General features: G+C 52.6%; 1 protein-coding gene across 1 annotated transcript; it reads right to left on the reverse strand.

Annotated features, from left to right (window-relative positions):
• Positions 1 to 1,570: 1,570 nt before the first annotated feature.
• Positions 1,571 to 11,920, reverse strand: EXOSC2 (exosome component 2). The gene is made up of 9 exons (XM_029920403.1): positions 11,760 to 11,920; positions 9,928 to 10,029; positions 7,805 to 7,850; positions 7,495 to 7,584; positions 6,221 to 6,286; positions 5,681 to 5,749; positions 3,760 to 3,936; positions 2,568 to 2,696; positions 1,571 to 2,117 (listed from the first exon to the last, which is right to left on the reverse strand). The coding sequence occupies exons 1-9, from the start codon at positions 11,879 to 11,881 to the stop codon at positions 2,037 to 2,039; spliced, it is 882 nt and encodes a 293-aa protein (XP_029776263.1). The 5' UTR covers positions 11,882 to 11,920; the 3' UTR covers positions 1,571 to 2,036.
• Positions 11,921 to 17,105: the final 5,185 nt, after the last annotated feature.

The raw sequence follows: 17,105 nt of genomic DNA on the forward strand, positions 1-17,105 counted from the left end.
GCCTGTTCGGGATCCACAGTTCCTACTGAGCTTAATCTAGCCATTCTCTCTGAACCACTTTCTTCACTCCTAAGTGAGATTCACATCGCTCGCAATCAAATGAGATCTCGTTCGGTCTTCCACAGACGGAGATCACGCCTCGGGGTCAGTTGGAAGCCACCTGCACCTGATCTCAGTGTATCCAATCTCCACTAACCATCGTCTGGTGCTGAACCCCAACACCAGACTACAATATTTTCTAGAGATGCACGATCCTCTTTTCTCCTTGTAAAACACTGCAGAACGACACTTTTGGGGACTTAAAAACTAAAATCCAGAGCCTGGCCAATGCCTGATGGTCAGAAATCAATGTTGCCAAACATTGAATAAATCCCTTTAGTTCAAATATTCTTTCCATGGAAAGCAATTCAGTTCAGTCTAATTCTGTCCTCACTTTTATAAAGCAAAACAACCCACAGTTGTTCCAGGAATTCAGTACCAGTATAAAACTTTCGGCTTATTCCACTTTCTTAAAAACACCCGCGGGAACTAACAGTCAACAAGGGCGCCCTCTAGTGGGCCACGGAAAGTAGATCAGCCCGAAAAGGTGCTTTCAGACCTTTGCGGGGTAACTCCCATCTGGCAGGTAACGGCAGGTTTGGCCATTCCGGATAGGCCGGCAGCTTGGGAGAGACCGAGCGAGAGCAGACTCTCAAAGAGCTCACAAACGACCCCAGCCCAAACTGAAAACCAAACCAGGGCCTTCGGCTTCCCCTGCCCGCCCTTCCCCAAAGAGGCACTTGGCTTGTGTTTTCAAAAAGAAGCCAAGTGAGCAACCTCAAGTAATGACACAACCTACGAACATTCCGTCGTTTGCAAACTCTTCAAACAGATGAGACACTTGGGATAGAAAAAGGAAAAAAAAGAGGTAAAACGATACCCCTTGTGCCCCTTGAGTAAGGTTACAAGGACAAGAAACATTCCGTTAACTGAAGAAAGGCCGAGCTGTAGTTCAAAACCGTCAAGTGCAGTGTTCAAAGTCACTGCCACTGGAGCTGCCCTAGGTTTACATTCTCCTAGGCGACCCGAGGAGGGTAGTGAAGGCCTCGGTCGGACTCCACACCTGCGAAGCCTCCTTCAGGTGCACTCGGCTCTCAAGGGTCACACAGGACGCAAGAACAGAACGTGCGGCGAACACATTTACAAACAGAAACCGTTCACGGCATGTGTGAAATAAAAGAGCACTTCACACAGAGTGCCTTTAGAAAAACCGTTTCCCCAAACCTGAACCAGAACACCATCTAGTCCTGGGAAAACTGACGCACGGGGGTTCTAGCCTTCCCCAGGGAGAACTCCAACCTCTGGTTTTTAACCCTGAGTGATGCCTAAGTTCACGCTTTACCACTTTCGGGAGGAAGACGGCACTTTTCCCCACCTGCATTTCTGCTCCCACGTTCCTCAGAGCACCCAGAGCACCCAAGCTCTTACCGGTGATTGGGCTGCTCACAAATGACCCTGAGGGCAGGACAGACTGAGGCGGCCTGCTGCAGACCGCACACCTCTATGACTACAAGGGACATGCGATGGGAAATAACATTCCAACCAAGCAAAGGGCTGCTTGGTTAACTTTATTCTTCTATTCGACCGCTGGGCTGACGTCACTAACTATATGCTTCAACATCGTCCTTGTGCTGCAGAGGTGGAGACAGAGGCCAAAACAGCCGGTCTGGGGGTCAGGCGGGCGGTGTTGTTCACAGGGGCAACTGCGAGGGGGCCTGTGCCTTGTGAACCGACGGGGACTAGAAGACAGAGCTGCTCCATACTCTTCCAGGATCAGAGTCCACTCGCCCAAAACACCACGTGCTTTTACAGGCTCGAAACTACCCCTAGCGCCGGGCCCCGGGGGCACCCAAGGGGCTGGCAGCACGTCCCCAGGCTCTGCCTCAGGAGAGAGCAGGTCTTTGGGCCCGAGGCAGCCGGTGTGCGTTGGGTGACGAGTCCAAGGTTCTCCGCGGAGCCCCGCTCAGGCGCACAGTCCGTCCTTCGGCGGTCTCTCCTCACCCCTCCTGTTCTAAAAGCCTCTGGCGCGTTTCCATCACTATTTCCTCCATTATTTCGGGCTTTAGGATGTCTTTGATCTAAAGAAGAAAAAAGTATTTGTTCAGAAAAGAAACCAACCATAAGCCAATCCAATCGCAGAAACCAAGCCTGGCTACCATAGCCCTCCTGGGTCCCTCTCATTTATCGGAGGCTCAGTACCGCGACACGATCTGCTAAAACCGGCTTACTAAATGATCAAGAATCCCCGCTGAGCAGTGACCGGGACAAAGACCTTATCCTGGCATTCACGAGAAAGCTAAAATCTGGGACGGGTACACTGACATCCTGCTAGCTGCTGTCCTCACCTAGTCCCACCAGGCGCCTCCAGCCCCCCCAAGTCCTGGGACTGACATGGAGAACATCACAAGAATCTCGGAAAAAGTCGACCAGACACCCGAGAGGGCTGTCCGCCGGATCCAGTCTGCACCGACGACACGGTCCCGGTATCTGGGAGGCGGGCGTGGGAAGGGCAGGCCTGGGCAGGGTACCTGGTGGGGAAGGGACGCCTCGTAGCAGTACAGGATGCTGGTGTCGTACAACATCATCCTCTGAGTGACCAGCGACACGATGCAGTTCCGAAGCCGGGAGATCACCTCGCGGTCAGTGAGCGACACCGGCTATGCGGGCGCAGAGCGAAAACAGAATCAGAACGAGAGTGGGTGAACAGCCAGCAACTCACAGAAACCATCTGTAACCTCAACCATTTCACTGTGGGGCTCCCAACCAACCTAACGGCGGACTCCAAGGGAGACGGCAAAGGAGAGACCTCGGGTGCTGTTGCCCTAGAACCTTCTACCTCTGCCGACAGAGATCAAGTCAGCCCCACCCCATCTCTTGGGACACAGAGAGCGCACGGGTGCCTGGATGGTTCGGTCGGCTCAGAGTCTGACTTCGGCTCAAGTTATGATCTCACGGTTTGGGAGTTCGAGCCCCACACTGGGCTCTCTACCGTCAGCAGAGCCCACTTTGGATCATCTGTCCCCTTTTCTCTCTGCCTTTCCCCCATTGGTTCTCTCTTCTCAAAATAAATTAAAAAAAAAATAAAGTGGGGCGCCCGGGTGGCTCAGTTGGTTGAGCCTCCAGCTTCAGCTCAGGTCAGATCTCACATTCGTTGGTTCGAGCCCCACATCAGGCTCTGTGGTGACAGCTAGCTCAGAGCCTGGAGCCTGCTTCAGATTCTGTGTCTCCTCCTCTCTCTGCCCCTCCCTCTCTCATGCTGTCTCTCTCTGTATCAAAAATAAATAAAACATTAAAAAAAGTTTTTTTTAATAAAAAAATAAAAAAAAAGAAAGAAAGAAAAGGGGAGTGGGGGTGGCCCAGTTGATTAAGCATCTGACTTTGGCTCAGGTCGTGATCTCAGTTTGTGGGTTCAAGCCCCCATGTTGGGCTCTGTGCTAATAGCTCAGAGCCTGTAGCCTACTTTGGATCCTGTGTCTCCCTCTCTCTCTGCCCCTCCCCTGCTCACGTGTCTCTGTCTCTCTCAAAAACAAATAAAACATTAAAACAAACAAAAAACAACTAAAAAGAGAAAGAGAAGACAACACAACGTTCACGAAGACACCTGAACAGAGACCCAAACTAACATAGCCACCCACAGTGTAGACACAGCCAGCCCCACCTGTCCCAGCACCGCGAAGACAGCGCCACCTCGCGGCGGCCGCAGCGGCGGTCTCTCCTCACCTCCAGGTTGGCAATGAAGCCCCCGGCATCCTCTTCTTTGTGCTCAGGTGTCGGGTAGATCCAGATAAAGCCGTTGTTGCCCAGGATCACCGACGCACCACACGGCAAGTCGTGGAAGTGAGTCTTCTGCCGTTTCACCAGCGAGGGGGACACCTGGACCAGAACCCCCTGACCCAGCTGGAGAGGCACAGCACACATAGTCACCGTATGGCCGACCACAAGAGGCGCCTCCGCGTCACGGCAGGAGCGGGGGCCACTCCTGAGGACAACGGCAGTCACCTGGACACGCCCACACCGGAAACACTCCCTGAGAACGCTTCCGGGTGCATCCGGAGAGAAGGGGACTTTCCAGGCGCTTCTCCCATCTTCCCGCCGCCCTGCCATTAGCGTCAAATCCAGGGTCGCTGCGCCGGCAGTCAGAGAAGCCGGAGCTGACGAGGATGCGAGCCAAGCCGCACTGTTCTGTTCCGCCTGGATCCCAACCGCCTACCTTGCTAATGAGAGGCGTGCCGCCAGGCCAGAGGACCGGCCTAGGGCTGGGTGCAAATCCACCCCGGCGCCTGGCAGGCCAGCTCCACGCCCCCATCCCGCTGCGGGAGGGTCTGCAGGACCCAGGCCCGTGAAGGTCGGCACACGCGGTGCCGCTCTTCCACCGACCCCAAGACTGCACGCGTGGCTGACTGTGGCCGCTCCACAAGGGAACGGGCTTTGTTCCACTCAGGAAATGGAAAGGTTCACCCAGATGAAGCCAAGAGACCAGTGAGTCACGAATTGTTTTAGAAAGTATGCTGTCGGGGGCGCCTGGGTCACTCAGTAGATTAAGCATCCGACTTCAGCTCAGGTCATGATCTCACGATTCGTGGGTTCGAGCCCCATGTCAGGCTCTGTGCTGACAGCCCAGAGCCCGGAGCCTGCTTCCAGTTCTGTGTCTCCCTCAGTCTCTGCCCCTCCCCACTAGCACGGTCTCTCTCTCAAAAAATGAACATTAAAAAAAAGTGTTTTTCTTTAAAAAAAAGTATGCTGTAGGGGGACCTGGGTGGCTCGGTGGGTTAAGCATTTGACTTCGGCTCAGGTCATGATCTCATGATTCGTGGATTTGAGCCCCAGGTCGGCCTCTGTGCGGACAGCTCAGAGCCCGCTTCCGATTCTGTGTCTCCCTCTCTCTCTGCCCTTCCCCACTCACATTCAGTCTCAAAAAATAAACAAAACATTAAAAAAAAATTTTTAAGTAAATAAATTTAAGAAAATATGCTGTCCGGGCATCGGGGGTGCTCAGTGGGCAAGTGTTCAACTTCAGCTCAGGTCACGATCTCACGGCTTGTGGGTTCGAGCCCCACATCGGGCTCTGTGCTGACAGCTCAGAGCCTGAATCCTGCTTTGGATTCTGTGTCTCCCTCTCTCTCTTTCCCTTCCCTGCTCATCCTCTGTATCTCTTTCTCAAAAATAAGCATTAAAAGCATTAAAAACAAAAAAAATTATGCTGTTGATAAAAAACAGCCTCAGTCACGTAACCTCATGCAAGAAAAGCAGTGACATTTCATTTAGAGGCTCAAGTGGCAAACCAGCCCTGCCTAGTGGTGATCTATCTCCATTTTACCAACCAGACATCTGTCTACAGCCAAGGCCACCGGGTTCCCCTTTGCTCCCAGGACAGCCTCTACCCCCGGCCCCACTGTAAAGTGGCGGCGGCCCCGGGAGGGAGCAGACACAGCAGAGGCCCCGGGCCAGCGGGCCAGCCGTGGGTTAGAAGCTGTCGTCCATTAGCCACCACCGAGCTGCGACCAGCCAGTGTGCGGGACACCGGCCTGTGACGCTTGGCTTCCGGGGTCCTCTGGGGCCGAATCCCAGGGAGCCTCGGGGATTTGCAAAGAGGGACCTGAAGTCTTAGCCAGCATACAGCCACAGCAAGAGTCCACCTTACCTTTCCGTATTTCAGACTCCTCGTGTGCAGAGAGACAGCTCCGTCCGAGAACACGGCCTGCACTTCCGCCTGGCCAGGGCGATAAAGGAACAAACACTCCCACAATCCCCGCCTTCCCCGAGTCCCTGGTCCTTCCTGTCCTCCTTCCCTCCCATCCCCAACAGTCCCACCCGCAGCCTTTGGCAGGCCCAGAGCACATCACTGTGACATGGTCTCTGTCCTCCTTGGTTCTCGTGAAGCTCTTGACAGGAACACTTTTGCTACCACTCCCTGGATAAAAGCTAACGTGGGTGCTCAAGGCACGGGCCCCCGTAAGTTACAAAACCCTCGGGAAGGACGCGAAGCGGCCGGTCTGAACAAGAGCCGGGGAGTCCGGTTGGGTTAAGGAGACGCAGATAGACTGCGGCGGGCCCCTGAGCCTCGATCCAGGGTTCAGATCCCCGCCAGGACACGTTTCTCCTGGCGGAGACGTACAGTTTAAGCCCCATGTCCCGGCTCCATAGGAACCGCGGCGATGCTGTAACCCAAGGTGCAGGATACGCTGATGAGGTCCCCTTCCTGCAGGAAGCCTCGCATGGCCAGCTCATCCTCCGCGGACCTCCGCCTCTGGAATACAGAGATGCCTCGCGTGGGTCAGACGGATCCTGCCGGAAGACCTCTCTCCATCCTTCTTTCACTTCCCCGCGAGATCTCCGCAGCCACAGCACTCAGGCACCAGAGTAGGTAAGCAGCCTCACTCAAGGAAAACCAGAGTGACGGCCCCTCCCTTCCGTCTCGCGGACGTGCCCGTGGCTCCCCTGCCTCCTCCCCGCCCTCACGCCCAGCCCGCTGTCCCACACTCTCCTTCCGTGGCAGCCCTCGAGGCTCCCGCAGGCCCCAGACCCCCTCCTGCCCGACTGGATCTTTACTCACACGTTTCGCATTAGCTCAGATTCCCTGTGAAAGTCTATCCATCCGTTAAGGATCAAACCTAACGCCCCTCTTTCCTACGAGCGCTCGCTCCTGTACAATCACACGCCTGTTTATCCTGCCGGCCGCCAGTACTCAGATCACTTATTTCGTTTCCCCTGCTCGTCTGCACGCGCTCTGAGGGGCTCGGTCGCGCCTCCTTCATCCTGCGCTCTCTGGAGAAGCCAGCACAGTGGGCCTCTTCGCACATGCATGCTGGGCTGAAGGCAAACGGGACCCATGGCATTTTACAAAAGGCTGTCCCCTTAGGTCCTGCAGGGGTCTGGAATAACCAAATGCCATCCAGTTCATGAAAAGCTAGTAAACTGAGCACAGCTTTTCAAGGAACACGTTCGCGGTGCAAAGCCGACACACCCAGAAAAGGAAAATGGGCACCAAGCGTCTGAGAGCTGCTCTCCCAGCTCTCTTCGGGGATCGCTCCCCATGGCTGTCCCAGATCCTACCACATACCAATTTTTGCTTATTTTGCGAGGCCTGGGCCAAGTGAAAAAAGCCCACGTGTGGGGCGCCTGGGGGGCTCAGTCAGTCTGGCGTCCGACATCAGCTCAGGTCATGATCTCCTGGCTTGTGAGTTCAAGGTCCAAGTCGGGCTCTGTGCTGACAGCTCAGAGCCTGGAGCTGCTTCAGATTCTGGGTCTCCCTCTCTCTCTGCCCCTCCCCAGCAAGTTTTTTAAATTTTTAAAAAATTTAAAAATCTTATTAAAAAAAAGCATATATATAGGGTAGACAGCAAACCTCACAGCAGACAAAAGACAAAAGAAGCAACCTCACTAAAAGCAAAGCTCTCTAGTGGAGCAACAGACCCGAGTTCTCACTAGCAAATTCTTCAGCCCGGAGACCCTTACCAGCTCTCCTCCGGGAAGGTTCATAGATGAGAGAAGCAGGACAGAATCTAGCCTAGAGTTGGTCTCCACCTTCCACCTCTTCTGTTGAACCTACGGAGAAATTTCACAGTCGCACAGACTCCAGGGACAAGAGCTCATATCATAAGCGACAAATAAGCCCCAGTACAAGGCACCTGTGTGCATCACAGGGCACATCAGAGTCCAACGCAACGAGAGCCCACTTGCGTCACTACATAGGCAATGACCGCCCCAGCCACTTGGTCACCAGCTTGCTTTTACTTCATGAAAACCAATCCGGCATCAACTTTACCTCCGTGATTCTCCCCACTACGATGTCTCCTACTTCACCATTATATCTGAAAGGTAAAACAAAAGGTTGTCCATCATTACAAGACCTCATTACAAGACCAAGCATCATTTGTGATTTCGATTAAACAGGATGAGGGCCTTAATTACCCACCACATTTAAATATAGTAAATTCACGGGCGCCTGCGGAGCTCAGTCAGTTAAGCATCCGGCTCCGGCTCAGGTCATGATCTCACTTTGTTGGTTCGAGCCCCGCATCAGGCTCTGTGCTGACAGCTCAGAGCCTGGAGCCTGCTTCGGATTCTGGGTCTCCCTCTCTGCCCTCCCCCTCTCACTCTGTCTCTCAAAAATAAATATATGTTTTAAAAAAATTTTAATATAGTAAATTCAGATAACTATGCTTTTTAACCTTATTTCCAGGAACTGATAACTTCAAACACTCCTACATGTATAAAGTCTTCATTAACTATGCTCGGACAAACCATTTATTCCAAATAGTTCATTACGTCTGAAACCCCTACTTTGTTCATTGCACACCACTGCTAAGCGCGGACTATTTCCTGGTGGGCTCTGGAGCACAGGCGGCCTCTGCATCAGCAGAGGAGGAGGAGACTGAGACAGGCCCCCACCCCCACCCAGGGTCTCCCCGCAACAGGCCCCTGCTAGCTCCTTATCCCAATTCTAATGACGTGGAGTTGCACGCTGAAGGCTCCGGCCGTGGGCCTGTCCTGTCACCCACATTCACCTCCTGTGAGCTCATCCAACCAAATGGCTATAAATACCACCAACAACTATCCCCTCCCCTGAATTCCAGACTGTAGTCAACTGCTGGCTACCCAGCATCTCTTTTTGTGTGACTTAAAGGCATTTCCAAATGACACCAACCTAAAGCAAAGCTTTCCGATGGCCCCCTCCCCAGCTCCCATCGCTAAATGGTCCCCTCCCAGCCATCACGGTCTCAGTAAATTGCAAAGCAAAAAAGCTTGGGAGTCCCTGGAGGATCCCTTGATTTCTCTCTCTCTCTTCTCTCTCTCTCTGCCCCCCCACGTCCCTCCCTGCCTCCCTCCCTGCCTCCCTCGCGCTCATGCTCCAGAAAAAATCCAGCAGCTGATCCTACTGGCTCTACCTTCAAAATATACCCAGAAATAAAAGGCATCCCTAGTCACAGACATGGTCCTATATATGGAAAATTCCACAGAATATAAAATCCAACACCTTGAGGGGCGCCTGGGGGGCTCAGTCGGTTAAGCGTCCGACTTCGGCTCAGCTCATGATCTCACAGTTGGTGAGTTCAAGCCCCACATCAGGCTCTGCGCCGGCAGCTCAGAGCCTGGAGCCTGCTTCCGATTCTGTGTCTCCCTCTCTCTCTGACTCTACCCTGCTCACACTCTCTCTCTCTAAAATAAATTTAAAAACATTAAAATAAATAAGTTAATTAAATATTTCTTTTAAAAAATCCAACACTGTTGCATAAAAAAACCACCACCACCACCACCACCCCAGGACACAGAATGTACGCAGAGCCCGCCAGGCCTCCCCGCTCCTACCGCCAACTCGGTCCAGGCCACCATCACTTCAGAGGATGAAAACAGCCCACTAATGTGTCTCCCTACGCCTGCCCCCGCCCCCTTCAACCTCCTCACAGCAGCCAGAGTGAAGAGAAGCCAGACCATGTCCCTCTTCTGCTCCGCCCCTTCTGGTGGCTTCCTGGGTTACGTGAGAGGACAAAACGCTTACCAAGGCTGCAAGGCAGGCTGCCTGCCCACCTCCTCCCTCTGTCTCTACTCCTGCCCCCCCCCCTACCCTTTATTGAGCCCTTCTAGGTTGTGGCTGGGCCCTGTGCTAGGTCCTTTACGTGTCCTATTTCAATGAATTCCACTGGAAGTTCCACAAGGTGGGTCATGCTGTTTTCCTCATTTTGCAGAGGAGGGAATCCAGGTTCGGAGAGGTCAAGCGCTGGGGGGAAACCTTTGAAGCCCACACTTCCCTATGGTCACCTACACCCTTCCAAAAGCGCAGACCGACTGAATTGCAGACCTAAGGCGGGTGGGGACGGAGGGGATGAGAAAAGCCTGGTTGTGCAACACGAGTGACACAAGAAGAGAACACACACCTTCCGTTCTCACCTGGTTTTCAAAGCTTTCACGCAGATCAGCTTGTTCACCCTCTCCACGGAGCCGGCCACGGACGCAATGAGCTTCTCCTCCCCCATGTAAGTTCCATGGCCCCTGATACAGGAGCAGGATGCAAACAGTACACTTGAGATGACCTCTCCTTTCGAGAACAATGTCTTCCTAACAGGCTCCTCCTACTGTAAAGCCCAGCTTCTCCCTCTGCCCACAGCACTCTTTTAGAGAGTTTCATGGACACCTCCTTTGTCTCACTCCTGTCTACTCAAGTGGCACTTTCTCCCTTAGGCCCACCTTGACTATCCCATTTAAAGTAGTCTTCCACCGGGGCACCTGGGTGGCTCAGTCGGTTAAAGCGTCTGACTTCAGCTCAGCTCATGATCTCACAGGTCATGATCTCACGGTTCGTGGGTTCGAGCCCCGCATCCGGCTCTGTGCTGACAGCTCAGAGCCTGGAGCCTGCTTCGGATTCTGTATCTCCCCCTCTCTCTGACCCTCCCCTGCTCGCACTGTCTCTCTCTGTCTCTCAAAAATAAATAAAAAACATTAAAAAAAAATTAAAGTCGTCCCCCACCACGCTGCCCCCACCCCCACCAAATCTCCAACCACATCCCACTGGTTCTGCTCAACTTTCCATTTTCCCCTTTGCAGCGGTCACCAACACGAACTCGTTTGTTGGGCTCATTGCTTCTTATCGGTCTCTGTTGAAATAGAAACTCCACCAGAACAGAGGTCTCCACCTTGATCACAGTTGTACGCCAACCGCACACCATTTAAATATATGTTGCGGGGGCACCTGGGGGCTCAGTCAGTTAAGCGTCTGGCTTTGGCTCAGGTCATGATCTCACGGTTCGTGGGTTCGAGCCCCGCGTCGGGCTCTGTGCTGACAGCTCGGAGCCTGGAGCCTGCTTCACATTCTGTGTCTCCTTCTCTCTCTGACCTTCCCCTATTCCCACTGTCTCTCTCTGTCTCTCAAAAATAAATAAAGAACATTTAAAAAAAAATTTTTAAATATATGTTGCGTTCATGAAGGAAGGCCTGACACTTAAGATTCCCTAGGTTCCAAAAACCTCACACTAAAAGGTCGGAGGGCAGTGCTATAAAGGCTGTACTCCGTCCTCTCCAGAAAGGCTTACACGCCACACTAGTGTTTATCGATGATGGTGACATGAGTGTTGCTCCTTTTATTATTACTTCATTTAATCCTCGCTTCCCTATCAAATAGTTACTGTTATTATCACCATTTTGCAGATGACAAATCTGACGCTGGAGAGAACACAGCTATTGTGCAAAGGCGCAGGGCTGGGACCTCAAATGTCTGGGTCGGGAGCCTGCTCTGTTAACTACACATGCTGTACTGACCCCGGACTCAAAATGTGCATTTGGGTGCACATATATTGTACCACACTAGATCTGTATGCCCTAAACCCAGACAATTACTGAAACCAAGCCCCTGGCTGAGAGACAAGGTCAGAAATGCCCATGGTCCCCCCACAGTCCCCTCAATCTGAAAACCGGAAAGAGGCCTCTGCTCCTAACCCCCGCTGCCAGTTTTGCAGGTCTCCAACGAAGAAGGGGAGGAAGTCTCAGAGATCGGGGCCTCAGGGAGAGCACCCAAGAGTCCTTGACACCAGAACTCAGGAGAGGGGGGGATCCCAAGGGCAACGCAGACGACTATTTGCGAACCCAAGGACCGGGAAACAAGGACACTGCGACGCTCAGCTGTGCCCGGCGTCGGGCGTGGATTTAAGGTGCAAAGGAACAGAGGCCACGTGCAGAGAGCCCAGCCGCCGCCCTTTGGGGCCCCGAGTCCCCAAGTCCCCACGTACCGCATGAATCCCGTGTCCGTGGTGATCGTGTCCCCCGGAACCACCAGGTGTTTCTTAGTATCGCGGCCCAAGCTCTCGCTAAGGGGCTTGCGAACGACGGGAAGCCTCAACTCCATCGCCATCTTGGCGCCAAAGAAAAGCGCAGGCGCAGTCCGGCCCGGAACCGCGACATCCGGCTCCGCAATTCCCGGCCAGCGCTTGGAGGGGCGGGGCGGGGCGGGGCGGGCCTCAGAGGAGCCGCCAATGGGAAGCCACGGTCTGGTGGCCATGTTGACTATTGGCAACCATTAGGTTAACATGAAGGGAATGAGGGAGCCGAGCTTCCATTTTTACTATTGGCAAGTCTTCACCTGTGGAATACTAAAAGCTCAGATTGGATGGCGTTTGATTTTTTTACCAAAATCACTCATCATCATCATCTCATTTATTGTTTACCAGAGAAATAATTGAGAAGTGGGCCTATGAGTTTTCTTCCAACTCTAAGTTGCTAAAGTGCGATTCTTGATTCTTTGCTATGAGAGAGCTTAGAAGGACGGGGAGGTGGGATCACCAGAAAACGCTAGTTGGACAGAAAAACGAGGCCCTTTTCATACTGTTCCCAGCAGCTCTATGTTACCGCCCCCTCGTGGGTGCTGGCTCAACTCCAACCATCCATATCTACCCACAAACAGTGCTCCAGATGGATGCTAGTTCTGTTCTTTCTCAACAACTTCTGAGTGAGCTGATTTACTCTAACTTAAAAGGAAAACTGCCTAGAAAAATAAGCAAACTTTGCAAGGCAGATGTATTTTGTAGGGAGGGCAAGTACACATATAATACAGAGACCTTGGCTTCTATTTACTCACACAACAAACTGAGCACTCTGTGTGTGCCAGGAGCTGTTCTAAGGATCCAGTGGTGGACAGTGCGATGCATATGTAGCTTTATCTCTGCGTCCTGTTTTTTCACAGGAGCATCTCTCTCCTCCCTTCTCCCTGCCTCCCACCACCCTGTCCCTCCCCTCCTAACCTGCACGGTTTATAGCATCCACAGCCTCAGGGAATTGGAGCTGAGGATTCTTTATGCCCAGGGACCCTAAAGAGAATTAAATGAAATAAATTGCATCAACCTTGCACACTATGCTCAGTAAATCAGGTCCATTGTCTCCTGAAGATCCATCAGACCAGTTGATAAATCTCCAAAATGACATTTCTTTCTGAGCAAAGCTCACAACTACATCTATCAAGAAAGCCAATCCTGCAAGGCAGTCAAGGATATAAATTCAGGGCTCCACGAGTCATCTGCTAAGCAGGCAGGCCAGATGCTTGCCCAACTGCCTGGCGGAAGGGGTAGAGCTACAGAAGTGAGAAAAGGGTCCATCCGTTGAGTCCAGCCTCAGCCGTAAGAGGGCAGTGGTGTCCTTTGAACCAGCCTAGCCCAGTCAGCTAGGGAGCTAGACCTGGACAGGAGCAGGGTGCTCTAGACAGCATCCACCTTCATGCCTGAAGAGACAGACCTCAGCCCCTCCGTTTCTCACATTGTGCTCACGTGTTTACAGAGCAGCACTGGGATTATGAATACTTAGTATGGTGGCAGAGTCCCTGTCTGTTGAGAGCTGGCCTCCTGGTCCGCAGACAACTGTCTTCCTACTGCTTCCTCCAGGGCAGAAGGGGTGAGGGCGTCTCGGAGGTCTAAGGTGCCAATCCCATTCACGAGGCCTCACCTAACCACCTCCCAAAGTTCCCACCTCCTCGTACCATCAACTTGGGGGGTAGGATTTCCACACATGAATGTAGGGGAAACACAAATGTTCAGTCCACTGCAGATACCTTTTTGTAGAGGAAGAAGCTAAGGGCCAAAAAGGACGAATATTCACATAATGGTTTGGGGCAGGGCCGGCATTTTTTCCTGGTGTACCTGCTTTACCCAAAGCCATTTCCCGCACAATTCTCGGGGGCCTTGTCCTTTGCTGGATGCTTTGCAAGCACATGTTACTTAATCCTCCCACTTGGCCCATGTTGGAGGTATGAATTGCTATTCCTGACCAGCCCTTGGGGTCTCTGGGTCCCCCGACGGACTGGGACTAGAACCCCAGACTCCAGACTGCCCACCAGTGCTTCTCTCTGGGCATCACACTTGCCTCTTCATACCTTGGGGACAAAGCGGTACCCGGGAAGCAGTGCACACCCCAGAGCAGCTTGTTACAAAAACGGATTCCTGAGCCCAAATTTGGGCTCTGAGATTCTACAAAGGTGGGGTCTGGCAGTCTGTCAGTGCGTGTTTTAACTCCCTAAGTGATGGTAATGGCCAATCGGGTCTAACACTTGCCAATCCACCCCCCCCCCACCCCGTATCCACCTACCTCCCCAGTCATTCAGGCCACCGACCTCAGGCCACTCAGTCACCTCTCACCTGGGCATCAACTCCTAGCAAGGTCCCCGAATTCTACATTTGCCCCTCCTACCATCCAATCTCCATACAGCAGCCTGAGTGAGCTTTTAAAATGACCTCAGGTAGGGCGCCTGGGTGACTCAGTCGGTTAAGCATCTGACTTCGGCTCAGGTCATGATCTCACAGTTTGTGAGTTTGAGCCCCACCCCCGACTCTCATCTGAGTTTACACCCACCACACTGGTCGCCTGCTGAGTCGGGTGTGCTTTGGGTACTCTGCGTGGAATTCTCTTCCTTTCGGTCTTTGGGTAACTGGTTGCTTCTCCTCACTCAGACCTCAGTTCTAATGTTGCCTCCTCAGAGAAGTGTTCCCTGACCACCTATCTGGAATAACCTCAGTCCCCTTTCTATCACTCGATCCTGTCTCACTTCTTGTCACTGAATATTCTTGTTTGTCTGCTTGCGTATTGCAGACTTCCTCCACGAGAGGTGAGTGCTCCCAGAACCGGAAGCAGGGACTTTAGGTTTTGTCCAAGGTGTATCAGTGCTTGGAACTGAGGCCTCTTCCAGGGCTAGCCATTTCCTGGAGATAGCAAGCAACTGGCCCAGGGCTGTGCCTTTTTTGTTTTTTAAGTTTATTTTATCTATGAGAGGGAGAGCAGGGGAGGGGCAGAGAGAGAAGGAGAGAAAGAGAATCCCAAGCAGGCTCCACATGGTCAGCGATCTCAATGACCGTGAGATCATGAGCTGAGCCAAAGTCAGAAGCTTAACTGACTGAGTCACCCAGGTGCCCCAAGGGTGTGCCTTTTAACTGCAAACCAACTGAGGGTCTGGGGGGCTCAGTCAGTTAAGCATCTGACTTTGGCTCAGCTCATGATCTCACAGGTCATGATCTCATGGTTTATTGATTCGAGCCCCGCATCAAGCTCTGTGCTGACAGCTGGGAGCCTGGAGCCTGCTTCGGATTCCATGTCTCCTTCTCTCTCTCTGCCCCTCCCCAATCATGCTCTGTTTCTCTCTGTCTCAATAATAAACATTAAATAATAATAATAATAAGTAAATAAATGCAAACCAATCCAGAACCCAACCCCTCAACCACCTCCTTTACCGGGCTCAGTCTGGGCCACCACCCGGCTGCCCCAGTCTCCCCAGGATCAGGTACCAGACAAGTAGGGACGGGCTCCATGCCCCAAAAAGTATTTAAACGAGTCACCCCTAAGCCTGCCCGTCCCCCCTCACCCATTCCTTCCCCTGCAAAGCACTGGCTGTTACACACCGCAGTGTGCGGCAGGGGTGCAGAGCTGACTGCTTGGCTGCCCCCCACCCCCAAGGTGCTCAGTCGGGAGTTCTGGGCAGAAGGCAGGGGGACAGAAAGGCTCTCCTGGCAGAAGTGACATTCGAGTGAGCCTGGAAAAGAAGTGTTGATGGGGTGCCTGGTGGCTCAGTCGGTTGAGCGACCGACTTTGGCTCAGGTCGTGATCTCGCGGTTCGTGGGTTCGAGCCCCTCATCAGGCTCTGTGCTGACAGCTCAGAGCCTGAAGCCTGCTTCAGATTCTGTGTCTCCCTCTTTCTCTACCCTCCCCTGCTCATGCTCTCTCTATCTCTCTCTCAAAAATAAATAAAACATTAAAAAATAAAATAAAATAAAAATAAATTCAAGTCTGAAAAAAAACTAGCTTATATAAAAAAAAAAAAGTGTTGACCCTTGTGCCAGTGGGCTGAGGGGACAGGTGAAGTGAAAATCAAGTCACCAACAAGGACATCTTGAAAAACGTGACCGCGGAGGCAGCAGGGACTCTCTGGCCTGGAGCCACTGGCCACCGCGCTGGCTTCACCCTTGTTCTGTTGCAACCAGAAGAGCAACCACAGAAACGTTCTGGTCGCAGGTGCAAAGATTCCTGCAGCAAGAACACTCATCGAAGTGTTGCTTCTCCTGAAAACGTCAGAAACAGCCTGAATGTCCGCAGCAGTTGCTTTTTTTTTTTTTAAGTTTATTTATTTATTTTGAGAGAGAGAGAGAGACAGCACGAGCGCGGGAGAGACAGAAAGAGAGGGAGAGAATCCCAAGCAACCTCCACAGAGCCCGACGGGAGACTCGAACTCATGAAACCGAGAGATCATGACCTGAGCGGAAAACTAAGAGTTGGAAGCCTAACCGGCTGAGTCTCCCTGGCGCCCCCTATGGTTTCTAAGCGCGTCCATGAATTGTTCGATACTTCTTCAGTGGGAAAATGGGGTTCGTCCTCCTCCCCTTGTATCTGGGCAGGCTTGAGACTGCTCCGCCAGACAGCGTCTGTCCTAAGTGCCTCCGGGTCTCTGGGGGATAGGTCAGGATAGACCCTGCAGCTGCCACCTGCTTTTCTGGGAGCCCTTGACTTTGAAGCCCTGCGCCAACGTGCAAGAAGTCTGACTTCCCCACGGCGGCCACGTTGCAGGAAGTACTAAAGGGTCACACCATCCACAACTTTTCCCCACGCTCCACAGACACGCATGCCCGCAAGCCGGCTCGCAGGTGGGAAGGCAGCTGAAAGTCTAGGACATCTGTTCCTCTGTTTCAGGATATCCAAGAATAATGGATACAGCAAAGCGTAGGAGAAGAACATGCAGACAGATGCCCCCTGCAGCTCGCCCAGTGGGGTGAGTGGAAAAAAAAAAGCTACAACGCTTCTCGCCCACCAAAGGCATCCCTGTATTAGCAATAGCTTCCATTTATTTATTTTTTTAATATTTCTTTTTGAGGGAGAGAGAGAGAAGGACAGAGGACCTGAAGCAGGCTCTGTGCTGACAGCCTGGAAGTCACGAACTGTGAGATCATGACCTGAGCTGAAATCGGACACCCAACCAAGTGAGCCACCCAGGCGCCCCAACGGCTCCCATTTATTGAGCACTTCCTCTATGCCAGGCGCGAAGCCTTATGCTTTATTCATTTACCTACATCATCCCACTGAATCCTCACAGCATCCGTTTCCATTTGAGG

The sequence above is a fragment of the Suricata suricatta genome, chromosome 13 (genome assembly GCF_006229205.1).
Source record: "Suricata suricatta isolate VVHF042 chromosome 13, meerkat_22Aug2017_6uvM2_HiC, whole genome shotgun sequence".
NCBI classification, from domain to species: domain Eukaryota; kingdom Metazoa; phylum Chordata; class Mammalia; order Carnivora; family Herpestidae; genus Suricata; species Suricata suricatta.